Raw genomic sequence first — 16,389 nt, 5'->3', positions numbered from 1 at the left:
GCGTGGGCGACTTCTCACCCTGCCCAGGCTTCTGCTACTGTCAGACTCAAAGGATTTTGTTTAAATGACTGTTCAGACGATTTGGATTCTATTTTTGTAAAACATAGACTCCCCTGCAAGAAATTCAATAAATAAAGGACTTAGCCACGGAATCAAGGAAGCAGAACTCCAGTTTTTAACCTTCCACTGGGAGCGGGGATAGACCCAACCCATTTCAATGTTCCCTGCAATTGGTCCTCCGCGAGGCAGAGGGCGTGATGGCCCCCAGGCAGGTCCGGAGACTGTCTCTCTGGTCTCAGCATCTCTCTGGGTGTCATTGGATGAGGCTGGAGCTGTAGCTGAAGCCGTAGCTGCTGGACCGGGACAAGGACGGCTGTGTCTCTTCGCTCTGCTCCGAGGCGTAGCTGGGAAACGTCTGTGCGCGTGACATCTTCGAGGACCCGAACCCGTGACCTGGAGAGAGAAAAAGGAAGGAGAGCTGTACCAAGAAACTGACTCCGAAAAGCACAAGGTGAGTAGGTAAAAATGGAGAAACGGCGCTTGGTTCCTTGGTGAGTTAAAAATGTATGCAGGGCTCGATAGTTTCCTTAGTGTGTCTTCTCAAAAATTCTGGATGCCAGAGAGCTAGGGATCTCAGACTTGTACTCTACTTCAACCTTTGGAACAAAAGCACAAAAAGCTTTTCCAAAAAAAAAAAAAAAAGCTGTTTTTGCTGGAGAGCCTGTAAGCGCTTTCTTTTCTTTGAGACTCACTTTTCAGCGTACAGAAGCAAATGACATACTTATAAAAACCTTTTGAGCAGGCAGACTACATTTTATCCTAACCCGTCGCCATCAATTATCAGGAAGAATCTTTCACAATGATTGCGTTCCAGGCCCTGGCTTCACCTGGAGGGTTTGTGAGTAACTGAGCCCACTTCATGATATGGTTAACCCAAACGATAAACCTTCATGGTTACTAAAATAGCCTCAAAGTTAAGTCTTATAGGAAATTTATTTTTGTGATTTTATAGTTCAGATGCACCCCTGCGACGAGAAATTTGTTTAATGCAAAATCCAGAAATGATTACTGGAAAACTAGCAGAATGCTAACAACGTAGGGAGAAAGGATGCCTTCTAGGGCTTCAGGTGAACTTCCCAGGGGTCTCCCCATCCTTCTTAATCAGTCAGTAATTGTTCTTCACACGTGAGAATGATTATCTAATGGATGAGCTCAGTGGGGAGAGAAGAAAAAATAGATACGGTGTGCTCTGCCCTCTCAGAGCTATTTCACTCAAAGCAAGAGACTATTGAGTTTGGTTTATATTTTTTCTCGTCTCTGTGGTGAGGAATCCAGGGAAGATGATTAACACAGAAACATCAAACATCTCCTCAGGCTCCTCAGGTGGGGCTGGCGTTCGCAAGGTCATGCACTAAGCCACTTTTCATCGTCAGGTGTGTTTGGTGACTCGGAATCTATCCGGGTCGAGTCTGAAGCTTGGGATCCAGGGAGGAAATGCAAATGCATTGGGCAATAAAAAGGTAATTAAAGTGGTAGAACCTCAGTGTTAAAAAGTCGTGAGAGCAAACTCTTGCTTTCGAGATAAAAATCATGTTAGTTTCACTGTTGGCCTGGTTCTTTCATTAAGACTCAGCGGGAGGTCAGGGAGGAGCGGCCCTTTCCTACTGAGGCCGTGCTGTCTGCTCCTGTGCTTGGGAGGAGAGGCCTGGGCATCTCCTACTGAGGCCGTCCCAGTCTGCTCCTGCGCTTCTGCCACCCAGCCTCCTGCTTCTGAGTTTCCAGACCTTTCTGCTCCCTTCCCTCCCTCTCCCAGGGTCCAGAAACCCCATTTCCTCTCTGTGCTCCTTCAGGCCTGAGGGGGGCAGGGCTGCCTTGCCGTTGCCATCTCTCACATCTCCTTACTGATTCAGTAATTGGACCGACAGCTGATTCAAAGGTCCAGGTGAATTCCATCATCAAACTCTCATAAAATCTCAGCTAAGTGTGTCTTCTCTTTGCTGTAGGACCCTGAGGAGGCAATGAGGAAGACGAAGCTGGGGGTAGGCAGGAGGGTTCGGCCGTTAGAGGCGAGATCAGCTTGGGGACTTAGGAGTTAGAGCTCTGGGCACACGTGCTGCCCCTGTGGCTAACTCGTTGTAACTGATCTTGAGAGACTTATTTGGTCTCTGGGTTTCGCAGTTTCCTTATCTGCACATTCTGGATGACAATGATGGTATAATATGGTGCTTTTGAGTATTAAATCAATGTGTATCCATTAAATTCATACATGTTAAATGCATCCCCACAGCAAGAGACAGATGCCATGAGGGACTCTCTCCAGCACGGCCATCCATAGGGGGCAGTCCATGAAGGCTTCCCTAAGGAGGTGGCCTTTTGACATGATGCTTATGTGACAGGATTGTGATACACTAATCCGATATGGGGAACATCACTTCAAATTTTAACAGTTTGCCTCCTTATCTCACCATTGACTTGCTGAATGATAGTTCAGTTCCCGTAAGAGGAGAGACTGGCGTTCATGAGCACAAACCAGTTGGAAATACTAATATTAAGACCATGTTCCTGGCCTGGGTTTTATCCTGTCATTTTAAAAAATGTTAGAAATATCTGAAAGAGAGCAATGCGAGAGCACACCTTTCATTCACATGACTTGTGGTCTAAAGGCTAAGGTTTGAGTCGTGAATATAGAAGAGTCCTTGTCTTTGCACACAGAATCTAGAATCTTGGGGGTAAAACTTCAATCATGCAACTAAAATTTGCCAAGCATCTACTAAAATAGTTCAGGACTCCACAGGGAAGACAAAGTAATAGAAGCCTTGGTTCCTGAGTTTCCAGAGTTCACAGGCTGCTTTGGGAATGATCATCAGACAAGGATAGATAACAGTAAACATCAAATGAAGGGTCCACACAGCCAGTGCTGTATGGGATCAGAGCAGGACGCCAGCGGAGCTTAGAAGAGCTGGTTACAGAGCTGTACACTTCAGTTCAACAGTCACCAGAGACCTCTGCTCCACGGAGTGTGTAGACACCACCACCAAAGACTCTGAAATTGCTGAGTCCAAAATCCAGCTCTACCGTCCCTTTCTGAGCCTCATTTTTTTGCATGGAAAGAACATACTTTCCTAAGGTATTTTGAGGGTTAAACAAAACAACATACAGGAAGACACCTGGCATGGTAGGTACCTAATAAATGTTAGTTTTTATCCCTTCTCTCTATGCTGAATGTGTCCACACTCTTGTCCATTTTCTTGTTCAATGTCTATACTCTGTATACCCTCGCAGTACGCTGTTCTCACTGTGACAGGTTTGGAATATTATTTTCCTTCAAGGTCATCTTGAAGATTTCTTCATCTCCTCTACAAACAATTTCTAGTCTAATTGGAGATTAAATGATGTTTTTTCTTACCTCAACCATTTCTTTACAGACAGTTCACAAATGATGCTGTTTCTGCTTATCACAAAAATAACATACCTCGATCAGAGCTGAACATATGAAGGCTTAATAAGTGCTGTTTGATTTTGGCAACAATGAGTATGAGAACAAAAGAGAGAAGTAATTAATCATTTTCTCAACATTTATTTGAATTGTGCCCTTAGGCACCGTTGCTGAAAACAAAACAAAACAAATCAACTTTGTGGCTTAAATTAAAAACTCGCTGGACTAGACCTGTTCATTCCACTCAACAGAGACCCTATTTAAATCCTTCCTAAACTTTCCCCTCCGGACCATCCCCTGAAAGACAGACTCTGGGCATCTGGGGAATGCTGCAATTTAAAAGTAACAAATTTGTTCATAGCCATCAGTCTATCTTAAACGTCCTTTTGAATTTTCATTTCTACTCCATTGTATATTCATGTCTGTTTTAATAGAAAATAATATTTTCTACCCATATATTCAGGTAACATTGACAATCTGGGAGAGAAACATATCATATTTACCTGGTGGTTTGAAGTATACTCTGAAATGACACTTCATACCGTCCCCTACCCCCTTCCCTCCATGGCAAGTATATGAGCCCCAGATGGAGAAACATGGGTCCACTCCAAAAGGAAGGACATGTATTGGATACAGAGGCATTTAAGACATTTGTTTATTCTAACAAAATTACATAACTTCTCCTGGAAACTGAAGAGTACCACGTGACAAGAAAGGTGAAGTGACTCTAGCCATAGAAGGAAAACTTCCTGCCACATCATGAAAGATTCAAACCGGGAATAAACTAGATGGAACACAATGCAGTAGAAAATAACTACCAAGTCGGAATGCAGGACTAGAGATTCACATCACACCTCGGAGAAAAAGTGAGGAATGGCAGGCTCTTGTAGGTATCTTCTCTTTCCTGAGGGATAAAGCAGTACTTTGCTGCCTGGTACAGTTACCACTGCTCATCCTCTTTCTGCCAGCTTCTAGTTTTCCATACTTACTAACACCAATTTTATTCTTTACATAAAATATAAAGGAAATTGTTTTGGAAGGAAGTCAGAAGATTCCCAAAGCATAAAACTTGTGGTCATTAATTGGTAAGAGGTGATGCCCCAGTAATGCTACGTGAATTTGTGTGTTTTATTAGTTTGTTAGAATCTGGGGGACAGGAAAGAGTGTCGTCCCTTTAAATAATAAAACAAAACAAAGCAGGAAAAAGCCCCAAATAGAACAGTTGCCTCCTGAGGAAGGGAGCAGCCTGGACCAAGGCATCAGCAACAGTCAGGACTAGGTGGACACAGCGGGGATGCTGATTCCCGAGGCTAGAAACCCCTTGTTAGGAGAGGGCAGATGGCAGATCAGGCCCGGATGCTGGAGGAGGGAATGGAAGAATAAGTTGGGGTACAAAGCAGAGGGCTTAAGGGCTCTCACTGCAGTGAATCTGGGGCCAGCAGGTTTTTATGGGATGTTTAAAACTTGTATGTTTACCTTGCAGCCAGGTAAAAGGTGAGACCAGACAGGAGGTAGAAGCAACAAGGGCCATCTCCACTCTCTTAGTGAAAACCTACCATGTATTAGTCATGCTTGGAAATGCTCAGGACCTGTAGTCAGTGGCTCTTCTATAAGCTGTATTTGCATTTTCCTCAGTTCTAATTACAGTCCAAAGCGGACTATGTTTTGGTCGATCTTTGTGCTCTCCTAGGGGTGTGCTCCAGAAATGCCTGTGAGGATTCCAGGGTCCCAGGAGCTCCATGACCCTTGAATAGATTTGCTGGGGGGAATTGAGGCTCGGTTCAGTGCATCTGAACCAGCGGGGAATGAAGACCATGGGTTTCAAAGCAGACAGAAAGTGATTTGGAAACGAAAAGCCATGATGGAATAACTACTGTTCATTGAGCACATATTTCTATGCTAACTACCTTAGAAATACTATTTTTAAAAATCCTCATATCAATTCTTTAAGACTGGGTAGCTTAAACAACAATATGTATTTTCTCATAGTCCCAGAGGCCAGTATGAGGTCAAGGTGCTGGCAGGGTTGGTTCCTGGTGAGAACTCTCTCCTGGGCTGGCAGGGGGTCCTCACTGGTGCTTTCCTCTGTGTGGACTTTCCTGTTAGATCTGGGTCCAACCCATAGGATATTATTTAACCTTAATTGCCTCGTTCAAGGCCCGATTTCCAATACAGTCATATTTGGAGTTAGGGCTACAGCCTGTGAACTTTGGGGGACACAGTTCAGTCCATAGTCCATTCATTTTATAATAACTAAAATTAATCAGGAGACATTAATCAGAAAATGTAGGTGACACCTTTTCTTTTGTTAGGGATTATTATTTTCGTGACCTTTTCTCTGGGAGGTATTTGTACTTGCTAGTGAAATTATGTAATTTGGCTTAAGATTACATAAAATGATTAAACATGACATGTAATTTTTCATCCTTCAAATTGTCAAAAAAAGAAAAATTTTAATGGTGGTTTTATGCCACTGTTTCTGATATAAACTCAATTTGCATTGCACTAGCTTACATTCCCACTTGGAGGGTATAAGAGTACTTTGTGTCTTAACATTAGATGATCTGGATATTAATTAGACTAAAAATTTTGCCAGGTTGAAGGATGAAAAATTGCATCTTATTGTTTAATTTCCTTTTGCTACATAAAGTATTTAAATTTTGTAGTCAAGTGTTGGTGTTCTGATTTTGTGTCTTGAAATAAGTCTTTCTTCATCACAAGATTATTAAAATATTTTCTTGTAAGTTCTTTTTATATTTTCATAAATTTCTTTTGCTATCTTCAGCTTTTTAATTTATTGGGAATCTCTCTTGGTTCATGCCCTAAGTTAAGGATCCTGTATTGTGTGATGGTTAATTGTGCTGGCTCTGAAGGAGGACGACTTGTGTTTGAGTTCCCACTCTGTCCCTTTACTGTTCTGTCCTTCGAGTTCCTCAAGTGTAAAATGGCAATTATGATAGTTTCTACCAATAGGATCATGTGTTCAAAGAGTTATTTCATAATAGCACAGTCTAATGGTGTATTACATTAGTGTTTATACAATACAATATTAATACTAAGAGCAGGGGTACTGTATCGTGGTATATGCACACGAGCGTGTGAGCACTACACACACACAGCCCACTAGTTCATTTAATCTTCACAACCTGCTAGTGAAGTAGAAACAAAGCGTTTGCAATAGTGCCTGGCATTGATCCTTTGTTATGAGGTTCATAATGATGTGTCATGGTGTTAGTATTTTTCCAAATACTTTATGAGATTTTATTTTTCAATCAGGGAACCAAGGTGTCTCATTTCTGGGAAATACTTCTGGATTATTATTATAATTTTTGTTAATTATTTCCCTTCCACCATTTTTCTCTGCTCTCTTTCTCCCACTTCTGTTCTCTTTCTCTAACCATCTATTATTTATATGTTCCAGTGCTGTTCTGATCTTATAATTTTCCAATCTTTTTTATTTTCACTCTCTTTTTTGCTGCTTTATTTTGTGGGAGATTTGAGGTTTGCTTAACCTTCTCTTCCAAGCTTACTAAATTATAAAAAAGATTTTCCTGTTCTAATTTTAATTTGCAAAAGCTTTCTTTTCCCTGTTCCTTTCCCTCTCTTGTTCTCCTTTCTTTAATATACATTCATACATATATTGTTATTAATAATGGCACCTTCACCCCTAAAACTATGGACCTTTTTTGCTTGTTTCATAAGTGGACATCTAAGTATCCTTTACTCATATCTTTAAAAATTAGAAATGTTTGAATGGGAAAATGCATATTATTTAATTCTGTGTAGTACCCAGCCTCCAGTTATAAAGAGCCTGGTGGGTTAGCAACCGCATTCTAATACTGAAAAATATCAAACACAATATAGTTTATAATACTTTAATTTGTTTTAAAGATGGTTTAATTTGATTCACACAGAATTACATTTTTAATACCCATTTCATCAATTCTCTGGACTAAAAATAGCCTTCTATCTATTATTCTGGTTGATGTAGCATTCATTTTTTTCCTGTTGCTTGCATTTCATTTCTCATGTATTTTAATTACCTATTGGGATATTAATTTACTACAACTGTGATATTAATTTTCTATAACTGATCTCTTCACAAAACTTAGCTGAACTCTTCACTGTTAGCAGAATGCATTTGAATAGTTGTGGAAGGTATAAGCAATCTGTGGCAGCTACTAAAATGGTAAATATTAACATGGGATAATCTAAGTTGAAACTGAGTAGAGAATACATGAAATAAAAATTCATCAGTGTTGCTCAACAAGAGGAATGGGAAAATATAAAAATTCAGTTTTTTGAGGAATGGGAAAATCTCATAAAATAAAAATTCAGTTTTTTATTTAGTTTTTGAGCTATAAATTTTTCATTGCTATTTTCAAGGGTTTAGGTATAAAATTTTGAATATAATGTTAATAAAAATAAGTTATATATTGATACATCTTTGTTCCCACTTATGAATATATTATTTATAGAAAGTTTTAGCAATCAAGGAACTATTCAGGATCGTGAAGTAGGGTGTGCCCAGTTCAGGTTGAGATCCCCAGAACTATAATCTGAGGTATTTTAACAAGTTTACTGAAAAGTCACGTTAATCTCCTGCAAATCAATAACAAGAATACTTTCCAGCTGATCGTCCTCAAGATGGTATCTTAGGGAGAAAGTGGCAATTTTTATTTGATATAATTCTTTTCTAAAGATTTTAAACGAATGCATAGAAACACTTTTCCAAGAGCATGGCACTTCCCTATGTAATGTATAGTTAGAGATTTGAGTTACGACAGAAATGTTATAGAAAAAATATTGAACGTCACATAGGTTTACATAGGAGGACGTTTGTAAAAAAGACTATGAGGAAGATTAACAAAATTATTGAAAATTTACTGTCAGGTTTTCATAGAATGTAGCACAGTTTTATTCTGCGGTAGATACAAGGTTAAGCTTGCATTTAGTCTGAGGACCTCTGAAATGAGTTTGAGGATAAGTGTCCAAAAATCTGCTTAGCACTTGACACATCTGATTTCATCTCATTCTCTGTAGAACTTTACCTAGAATTTTTCCTTCTAGTAATGACTAGGTTGATTTTTCAGAGATCTGGGAAACATTCTGATAATCACAAACAAAATTTTGTCTTCTTAGATTTGTAAATATTTTGTTTGTCAGTATAAGACCACAGTGCCCAAATGGTCATGGCTTTCAGACTCTGTATCTCACCATCAGGAATTAGGCCCTCATGATGCCAATGATGAGAGATAAAATTCCAGATGGTGAGTTGCAGCAGATGAGATATGGACGTGGGGAGGGGACACACCCTGGAGAGTCTGTTATATCTTATGAAGCCAATTGGATACTTTTTTAATGGATGATAGAAAACTTTTGAATGATTTAAAGATGAGTGATTGGATCGGATTTGCGGTTCAAAAGCTCGCTCATTCAGTGAGACGACAGAGGAGCTGTAATCAATCTTTTCCCACCATCACACATCTGATAGATTAAATTTAGCCCCAGATAGAACAATTTCTCACAGAAGGCAGTGCAAAGATAAAAAGAAGCCTCTGGTTTTATGTGCATTTCCTAGGGTTTACTTATAATTCTTCCTGATTTTCTCCAACTCATCAGCATTCTTCCAGGTCCAGTGGGAGCGTTGGAAACTGCCAGTACCGACCTAGAGAAGGATGAGGCCAGAATGGTTGGGTGTGGTGAGGAGTTGAGGACATTCATTGTCATTGAGAAAGACCTACAAATATCTCTTACTATAGTTAAATTCAATATTCTGCGTTCTCATTACACAATCAATAAACTGCAGTAATTTCAGAAGCTGGAAATCTGAAGGCTAGATAGTTTCTGGTTAGTAGCACTTCCTGGAAGGTGTCTGTATTGATATTGAAAATATCCAGATAAATAGAGAATAGGAGATCTGAGATTCCTGAAAATGGAGTCCAGGAGTCCAGGACACAGGACGTGTTCTGTGGACATTTCTTCTGTTTTATGAGAAACTGCTGCAAAAAATCCAAATTACTTTTCTAGGCAGGTTGCAAAATCCTTATTAGGCATTTCATCACCGTTGTACCCAGAGACAGCAGTGAAAATCATTTTAACCCCCGGTTAGCTTTTAATTTTTAATTAGTTATCTTTATTTTATTTTTACTCTGAGAGAGATTGAAACATATTTTCATCAGTTATTGTTTAATATTAAGTACTAATGTCTAAAGGCTAGAAAATGTTTGTAGAATTATTGCCATTTTACAATGTCACGTTACCTGTAATGATTTCACTGAAAACAGGCCAGGACAGGGAAGGGTTGAGAGCACAGGCTCTAAGGCGGGTCCTAGCCTCACCAGGTGACCTCGGGTGGGATGCAATCATACATCAAGTATCCGAGTGCTTGACTCATGATATTAGCGTCATTAATACTGAGCACTAACAGTGTACCAGGAAGTGTCAGATGTTTCACTTATGTTGATTTACTTAATCCACCTGGCAGCCCTATAGGATCAGTCCTCTTATACTCTCTCTCCTGGGTGCACAGACACCAGTGTTGGAGTCCAGGCTGCTGGCTTGAAACTCTTCACTCACCCCAGAAGGTTAAGGCTACCCCACAGCACAACAGAGAAAAGGGCATGATTTGGCAAACAAAAACATATTTTAGAGGCAAGGGGGCAAGCAGGCCTCATAACTTTTTCCTCTTTTAATTCCCTCAGTTATATTGATTTTCAGAAGAGCACAGGATAATCTGAATTAACTTTATTTCATGTTACTTGACTGTGAGAATATGGATATTCACTGTTTTTTCCAAGAGTCTTTATTTCTTTATATGTTTTACTTTGATTTTATAATTGTGAAAGTCAGAAATGTTAGTTTCTATCGTTTCTTTTTTTAAAATATTTAACAATCACTTAATAGAATAGAAGGCTAACTCTTAGGAAGTTATGGTCACTAATCCATCTGGATTGTTCTTGGATTATGTCCACGACAGTGAGTTGGCCAGTGTCACCAAATTCACTCAATTTCACTACTGCTGTAGCGTGTAATATTTTTATGGAAACCGTTTATGTTTACATAATTCATAACATTGACTTAAATTGGTAAATCATATAAAAATTAACATTTCCTAATTAACTAAGTCAAAGACAGAAAAGCTTTATGTTTCCTTGAGTCTTTATGCCGCTACATAAGTCTCTAGTTCTATCAAATTTTAAAAATTTCTAGTACTGGGACATTTGGCCAGCTCTCTGAGGAGACATATTAGTTTATATTCTTTCTTACACGATATATAAAGTAGTTCGAATTGGGAGATAGGAATGAAAGCAGCTGAAGTTAAAGGGTCATTTGCCATTTTTTGACACCAAGTCGAAAAGAATCAAATTCTGAGTTTTAACTCCTCTAAAGCCGGACAACATTCAGTCCTGTGGAGCCTCAATTTTCATGTGACCCTGTCAGGAAAGTGTTTATTAGCTACCATTTACATGTTAGAGAACATTTCAGCCTGGACTGATTCACTGAGGGGTCATGACAGTGGTGGTGAGTGGGCTTGAAGTGGTCAGAAAACTATTTTTGTTAAAAATTTTATTATATTTTTACTTAAGACGACTCTGCCCAATGTGAGTACATTTTCTATGTGCTTTGGTTGGATATATCATATATATAGACATATAATACACACATATATACACACACATGCATATGTATATACACACATACGTATACATATATTTCAGGCTGGTAGTACTATCATCTAATGATTGCAACTTTTGATCTTCAGTCATATGTATTTTACTTAAAACATTTTTTTTTGGTAGACAAGTCGTTCCAAACATAAATCCAATGAAATGATAATGAAAGAATCTCTCAGTCAAGATGAGTGTAGCAACTAAGACAAAGAACAGGCATCTCTCAGGAGCTAGAAATTCGGAATTCTAGAGAGAGGACCAGGAGGGCGCTGAGAAAGAGCATTTTTGCTTGACCTGAGAATTTGGTACCAGTGTTATATGAATTCGGCCATAGCAAATAGGCCCTCCTGTTCCTTTCAATCAGGAGATTGGAAATGTAATTCTCAGAAAGAAAATTGGAGGAGTTTAGCTGCGTAAGAAATGTATTCCTCTCAGTTGTGAAAGAAGCGCCTGGTAGACCAGAGATGGGACCTTGAGAACCGCTGATTCTGCCAGACACGCAGGCTTTCCTAGCCTTAAGCCTTGAGCAGTTATAACACAGAGAATTTACATGGTTTCAGCAGGTTTAGAAACAAGACTGAGACGGCAAAATACTCCACCTTTTAGAAGCTTTGAAGTGAAATTGTATGGGGAACACAGGAACGTTAAAGAATATAATTCAGAGTCCTGCCTGTAGCTGAAGCCTGAGGTTCCTCTTTATCTGTGAAATGAGAACAGTCCTAGGGACTCCACCTGAGCGGTGGAGATGCAGTGGGACGGTGTAACTAAACCAGTGCAGGGAGTAGATCCCAATATGTTGTAGTAATGCCTTCGTTTTGCTTCCCTTTTATTTGAAATGGGTTTCTGGATATTGTTGAATTTACTAAATAACTAGGCTCTGATAAATTGAAGAGAGAATTTATTTCTAAAAATGGAGGAGGGAAAGGTGAGTCGTTTTGGGGTTCCCGTTTGGGAAAGCCCAGCAGTTGGAGATCTGATCGCTGCAATGTTCTCTATCACCTACAGACAAAGAATGAGAGGCTTTTAAAATGGGGAAAAGCTTTGTGCCTCTTCAACTTGGCATTCATCAATTAAACAGGAGAGCATGGCCAGAAAACAAAAACCTGTCCATTACTGACAGGTGGTATTTCAACACTGAACCCACCATTCTTCCCTGCCCGATTTCCTGTCCTCCTGTACTTACTATTTCAGTGAATGGTACCCATCAACCCAGCCCAGGTCAGAGCACTGTGAGCCATCCTGGTCTCCGTGCTTTGCTGTTATCTCCCCTCCTGCCATCAGCCACTAAGTCCTGCAGTTTCTACCTCTTCAAAACCTCTTGAATCCACTTATTTTCTTCATGCTCCCTACCTCTGCCCTGAATCTCATCAGGCTTATGGCCATAGCCAGCCAGCTGGTCTTCCTGACCAGTGGTGTCCACCCCGCTGCACACCTGTTCAGGGTAAATGCAAACTCTCCCGCATGGTACTTAAGTACTTAAGGTTCTCAATGGTGGTGACAAGGGTATAATTTGGGGGTTCTTTACTCGACCCTCATGTACAAAATCCATCAGTTCCACTCCTCTCCAGTAAAAAATCCATGTAAAAACATTGCTTTGCTTACAAATACGGTTTCAAGACAAATCCTCCAGGGCTTCCTTTTAACCACATTGTTACCCTTAAACTCTTTCCTATATATATGTGTATAAATATATTGGAACTGCCCCTAAGGACTCTGATTTGAACTGTGCTCACTTCTCCAGCTCCAGCTTTTTCCAGCCTCCACCTCCACGTCTGCTTTCACGGCCTCTTTCTAAAGGACACACAGTTCCCAGCTAAAGAGGCTCCCTGACCTGTGGCATGGGCTTCTTTCTCTGCTTGGAATGTCCACCCTCACGCTCCACTGTGCTCGGCTCTTTCAGGCTAATTCCTGTTTTTCTTGAAGACTCCATCTTGGAAGGCTGGCACCATCTCACCCAGCCTGAGTCTGCTGCGCTTTTTTTTCATTTTTATCTTGTTTATTTTTGGCGGCGTTGGGTGTTTGTTGCCGCACGCAGGCTTTCCCTAGTTGCGGCGAGCGGGGGCTACTCTTCGTTGTGGTGCGCGGGCTTCTCATTGCGGTGGCTTCTCGTTGCGGAGCACGGGCTCCAGGCGCGCGGGCTTCAGTAGTTGTGGCTCGCGGGTTCAGTAGTTGTGGCTCACGGGCTCTAGAGCGCAGGCTCAGTAGCTGTGGTGCACGGGCTTAGTTGCTCCGCGGCACGTGGGATCTTCCTGGACTAGGGCTTGAACCCCTGTCGCCTGCATTGGCAGGCGGATTCTTAACCACTGTGCCACCAGGGAAGCCCCTGCTATACTTTCTTAGCACCTCCTATATACCTCTTGCTCATCTCTTAACGCTTCACCTTGGTGTCTCTTCTGTGAGCTTTTACCCTGAACTTGAGGAAAGGAAGCTTATTTACCTTTGTCTTTGGAAGCTTGTAAAATGCCAGGCTCACAGCAGGAACTCAGTAAATATTAATGAATAAAACTATGAAAAATGCATGCAGCAGCTCACTCTGTGCAGATAGAAGATACAGAGAGGGACCAATATCTCATCGATTGCCTCGCACGTCTTTGATGGTCAATAATTATTTTGTTGAATCAAAATAATTTAATGATGTCTCCTGGTCCGGGCTAATGGGGAAATGACAATCCTTTTTAAAATTAGAATTTTAATAACAATGTAAGGCTAAATGTGATTGTCAAATGTATGCTATAGGTGTAAATAGGAGAATAAGGAAATGATTATTTTTAGTTTCATTATAATACACTGACCCCAACAAATGTACCAATTGAAAACGTTTTAAAAGATCTGAACAGATGCGAGTTTAGTGAAAAAATGAGGAAGTGAAAGTTTGTTGGTAGGCGATCCTCCATGAGCCTCTTGCATCTCTGCATGTTTGGTGAGCACGGATGGCCTTCTTCTGAAAAATGGAGCAAGTGTCTCTGGAGAAAAGGGAAGATTTGCTTATGTCCCATGAAGTAAGGATAGTGTCTCCCTCAGGGACAAAGTTCAGGCTGTATAATCGCCCACTATAAAATACTGGGGTTCCCTATGCTTGTGGTTCCTCCCCTGTAACACAGCCTACTTCATATGTGGGTGTCACCTGACCTTCTTTTCATCTCCCTGTAAGAAATGGGACTCAGGAAACCAACATAAATGCAGATACTCTGGCCAGTGCTATTGCTGTGAGTAATAAAAGGTCCTTAGTCTCTGATCCAGGGGTCTCTTGTGTTCTGCCAGCATCCATGAAACTGCGGCAGGCTTACTGGCTAGCTGGCATGTGGGGTGAAATCTTAGACTGTCCACAGTTCTTGACAATGTTAATAAATAGTGATATTTAATGATTCTCACGATAATGGCAGTGACTTCCAGTTTTTGTTGGATTTTTACAATGACTTATTATTTAGTAAGACTCTGCTAAGTTTCAGTGAAATTCTTCATCATCTGAAATACACATCATATCTTAATGAAATAATTTCATGATAGTGACCAGTAGGACAGTTTCATAGAGAGAGCTGAATAACTCCATGACATGTGAGAAAGAAAGAATGAATACGGACATTCTGGAATTCTTACTAGAGAACAGAAAATTAGGTAAGCAGTTCTCTTACCACTCAAATTCATAGGATGGATATACTTATTAATCAAAATTAATTTCCAGTACAGTTCAGTCACCTGAGAATTATCCAAATTATTTCTTATAAGGCATATAGATTTTTGTTCCTGCTATTGTTTTGATGGGGAGAGTCTCTTCTTCAGATGAGTTTTTTTTTTAAACAATAGCATGCTGTCAACATAAAAATAAAATGGAGAAAAAAATCAGAGCCTTCATTTAATTGTCACAGGGAAGAAAGAAACATTTATTTTAGGACCAACACAACACAGGGAAGATGAATGATTCCTGCGGTTTTAGAATGAAGCTTTCATTCTGTTAGAGCCTGTGTTAAAAACAGTGAAGCATGTTTTAATTCTGAATATGGAAGACTGTGCTCGAAGATTTGCTGCCCTTTAAAATTGCTCTAGAAGATTGCTATACCGCAATAGGGTACTTTAAAGATAGAAAATAAAGAGATTATAGGGTAAATAGCTTACAAGCTGTGATGGTTAACATTCAGGGGATGATTAACTGGTGAATATATCTCTTACCAGAGTTCTTTTGTTAAGATAGTTTCATTTTGTCTCCTGTGACAGACAGTTAAACTGAACTGAGAAGATGCAGTCTTAGTGTATTTTAGAATATCCTGTTACTGCTGTTAGAACGTGGGACGGAAAGCAGAGAAATGTGGCTGACACAGGAAGTATGGTGTGGGGGGTTTTGAGAAGCCAGTTGACAATCGGACACGCTCTGTCTTATTGATAACTTTCAATTACCGACTTGCCTCACTATTCTCAAGCATTTTAACCACTACGTGTAATTTTCACAGGATGGTTGACACGTGAGTCTATTGGGAAAAAAATGTGTGTAGAAAATGAATGGCCAACGATTGTTATTCTGATATTTACAAACTTCTGAATGGTTTGCCTTTTTACTTTAATAAGAATAGGTTCTGGCAGTGTTTACATATTGCAGCTGTATTTTTAAATAAGTGGAAAGAGATAGGATATAAAAACAGTAAATCGAAGGTTTAACATCCTCCTAATCTTCATTGTCTGTGCTAACCTGTGCCTGGTGGAGCTAACCCATGCACAGAGGCAGCTCCCTTATTGCTTGGTGTGTGTTGAAGTGTGTACTGTTGGGAAAAATTCATCAGTGACTTGCATCATTACACGTGTATTCTGCCTTTTGCTTTCTACTGACAATCACAACTTTAGATAGATTCATTAAGTCTGCATCTATCTATATCTATAAATAATATATGTATATATGCTATATTTAAAAAATATTATATATGTTTTCCTTTGTGGCAGAAACTACAAAGCACAATAATTTTTGTCCATTCAGGTACTTGAGACTTGGGAGCTTAGTGTGGGGATGCGTGTGGGACACAGCTGGTGGTTAAGATCATTGTCTGAAATCCCGTTCAGTCTCTGGATATATGGGCTGCACTGGAATGAGAACTGGTCTTGGACAAGCTGCAGAGCTCCTGGGGAAGGGACAGCTCACACGGTCTCACAGCCAGGATCACAGGGTGGTCAGGAGCTGCTCGCTGCTTTGAGGGGCAGCAGGTGCACTGTAGACAGTATGGAAGTCTGCATCAATGGGATAGTTTTGTCTAGACTTTTTTCTTCACTTCATGCATATTCCTCACTCATTGAGAA

General features: G+C 40.1%; 1 protein-coding gene across 1 annotated transcript in view; it reads right to left on the bottom strand.

Moving 5' to 3' along the window:
* Positions 1-228: 228 nt before the first annotated feature.
* The window catches only part of DOK6 (docking protein 6), a 408,133-nt gene continuing 391,972 nt past the window's right edge, over positions 229-16,389 (bottom strand). The window contains exon 8 of the mRNA XM_082668201.1: positions 229-453. Within this exon, the coding sequence (XP_082524327.1) occupies positions 314-453 (140 nt within the window). The 3' untranslated portion in view covers positions 229-313. The remainder of the gene's footprint in view (positions 454-16,389) is intronic.

This window comes from Grampus griseus (assembly GCF_964374135.1).
Source record: "Grampus griseus genome assembly, chromosome: 12".
Taxonomy (NCBI): Eukaryota; Metazoa; Chordata; class Mammalia; order Artiodactyla; family Delphinidae; genus Grampus; species Grampus griseus.
Note: the sequence above shows the minus strand (reverse complement) of the source record. Positions and strands in the feature narration are given on the sequence as shown.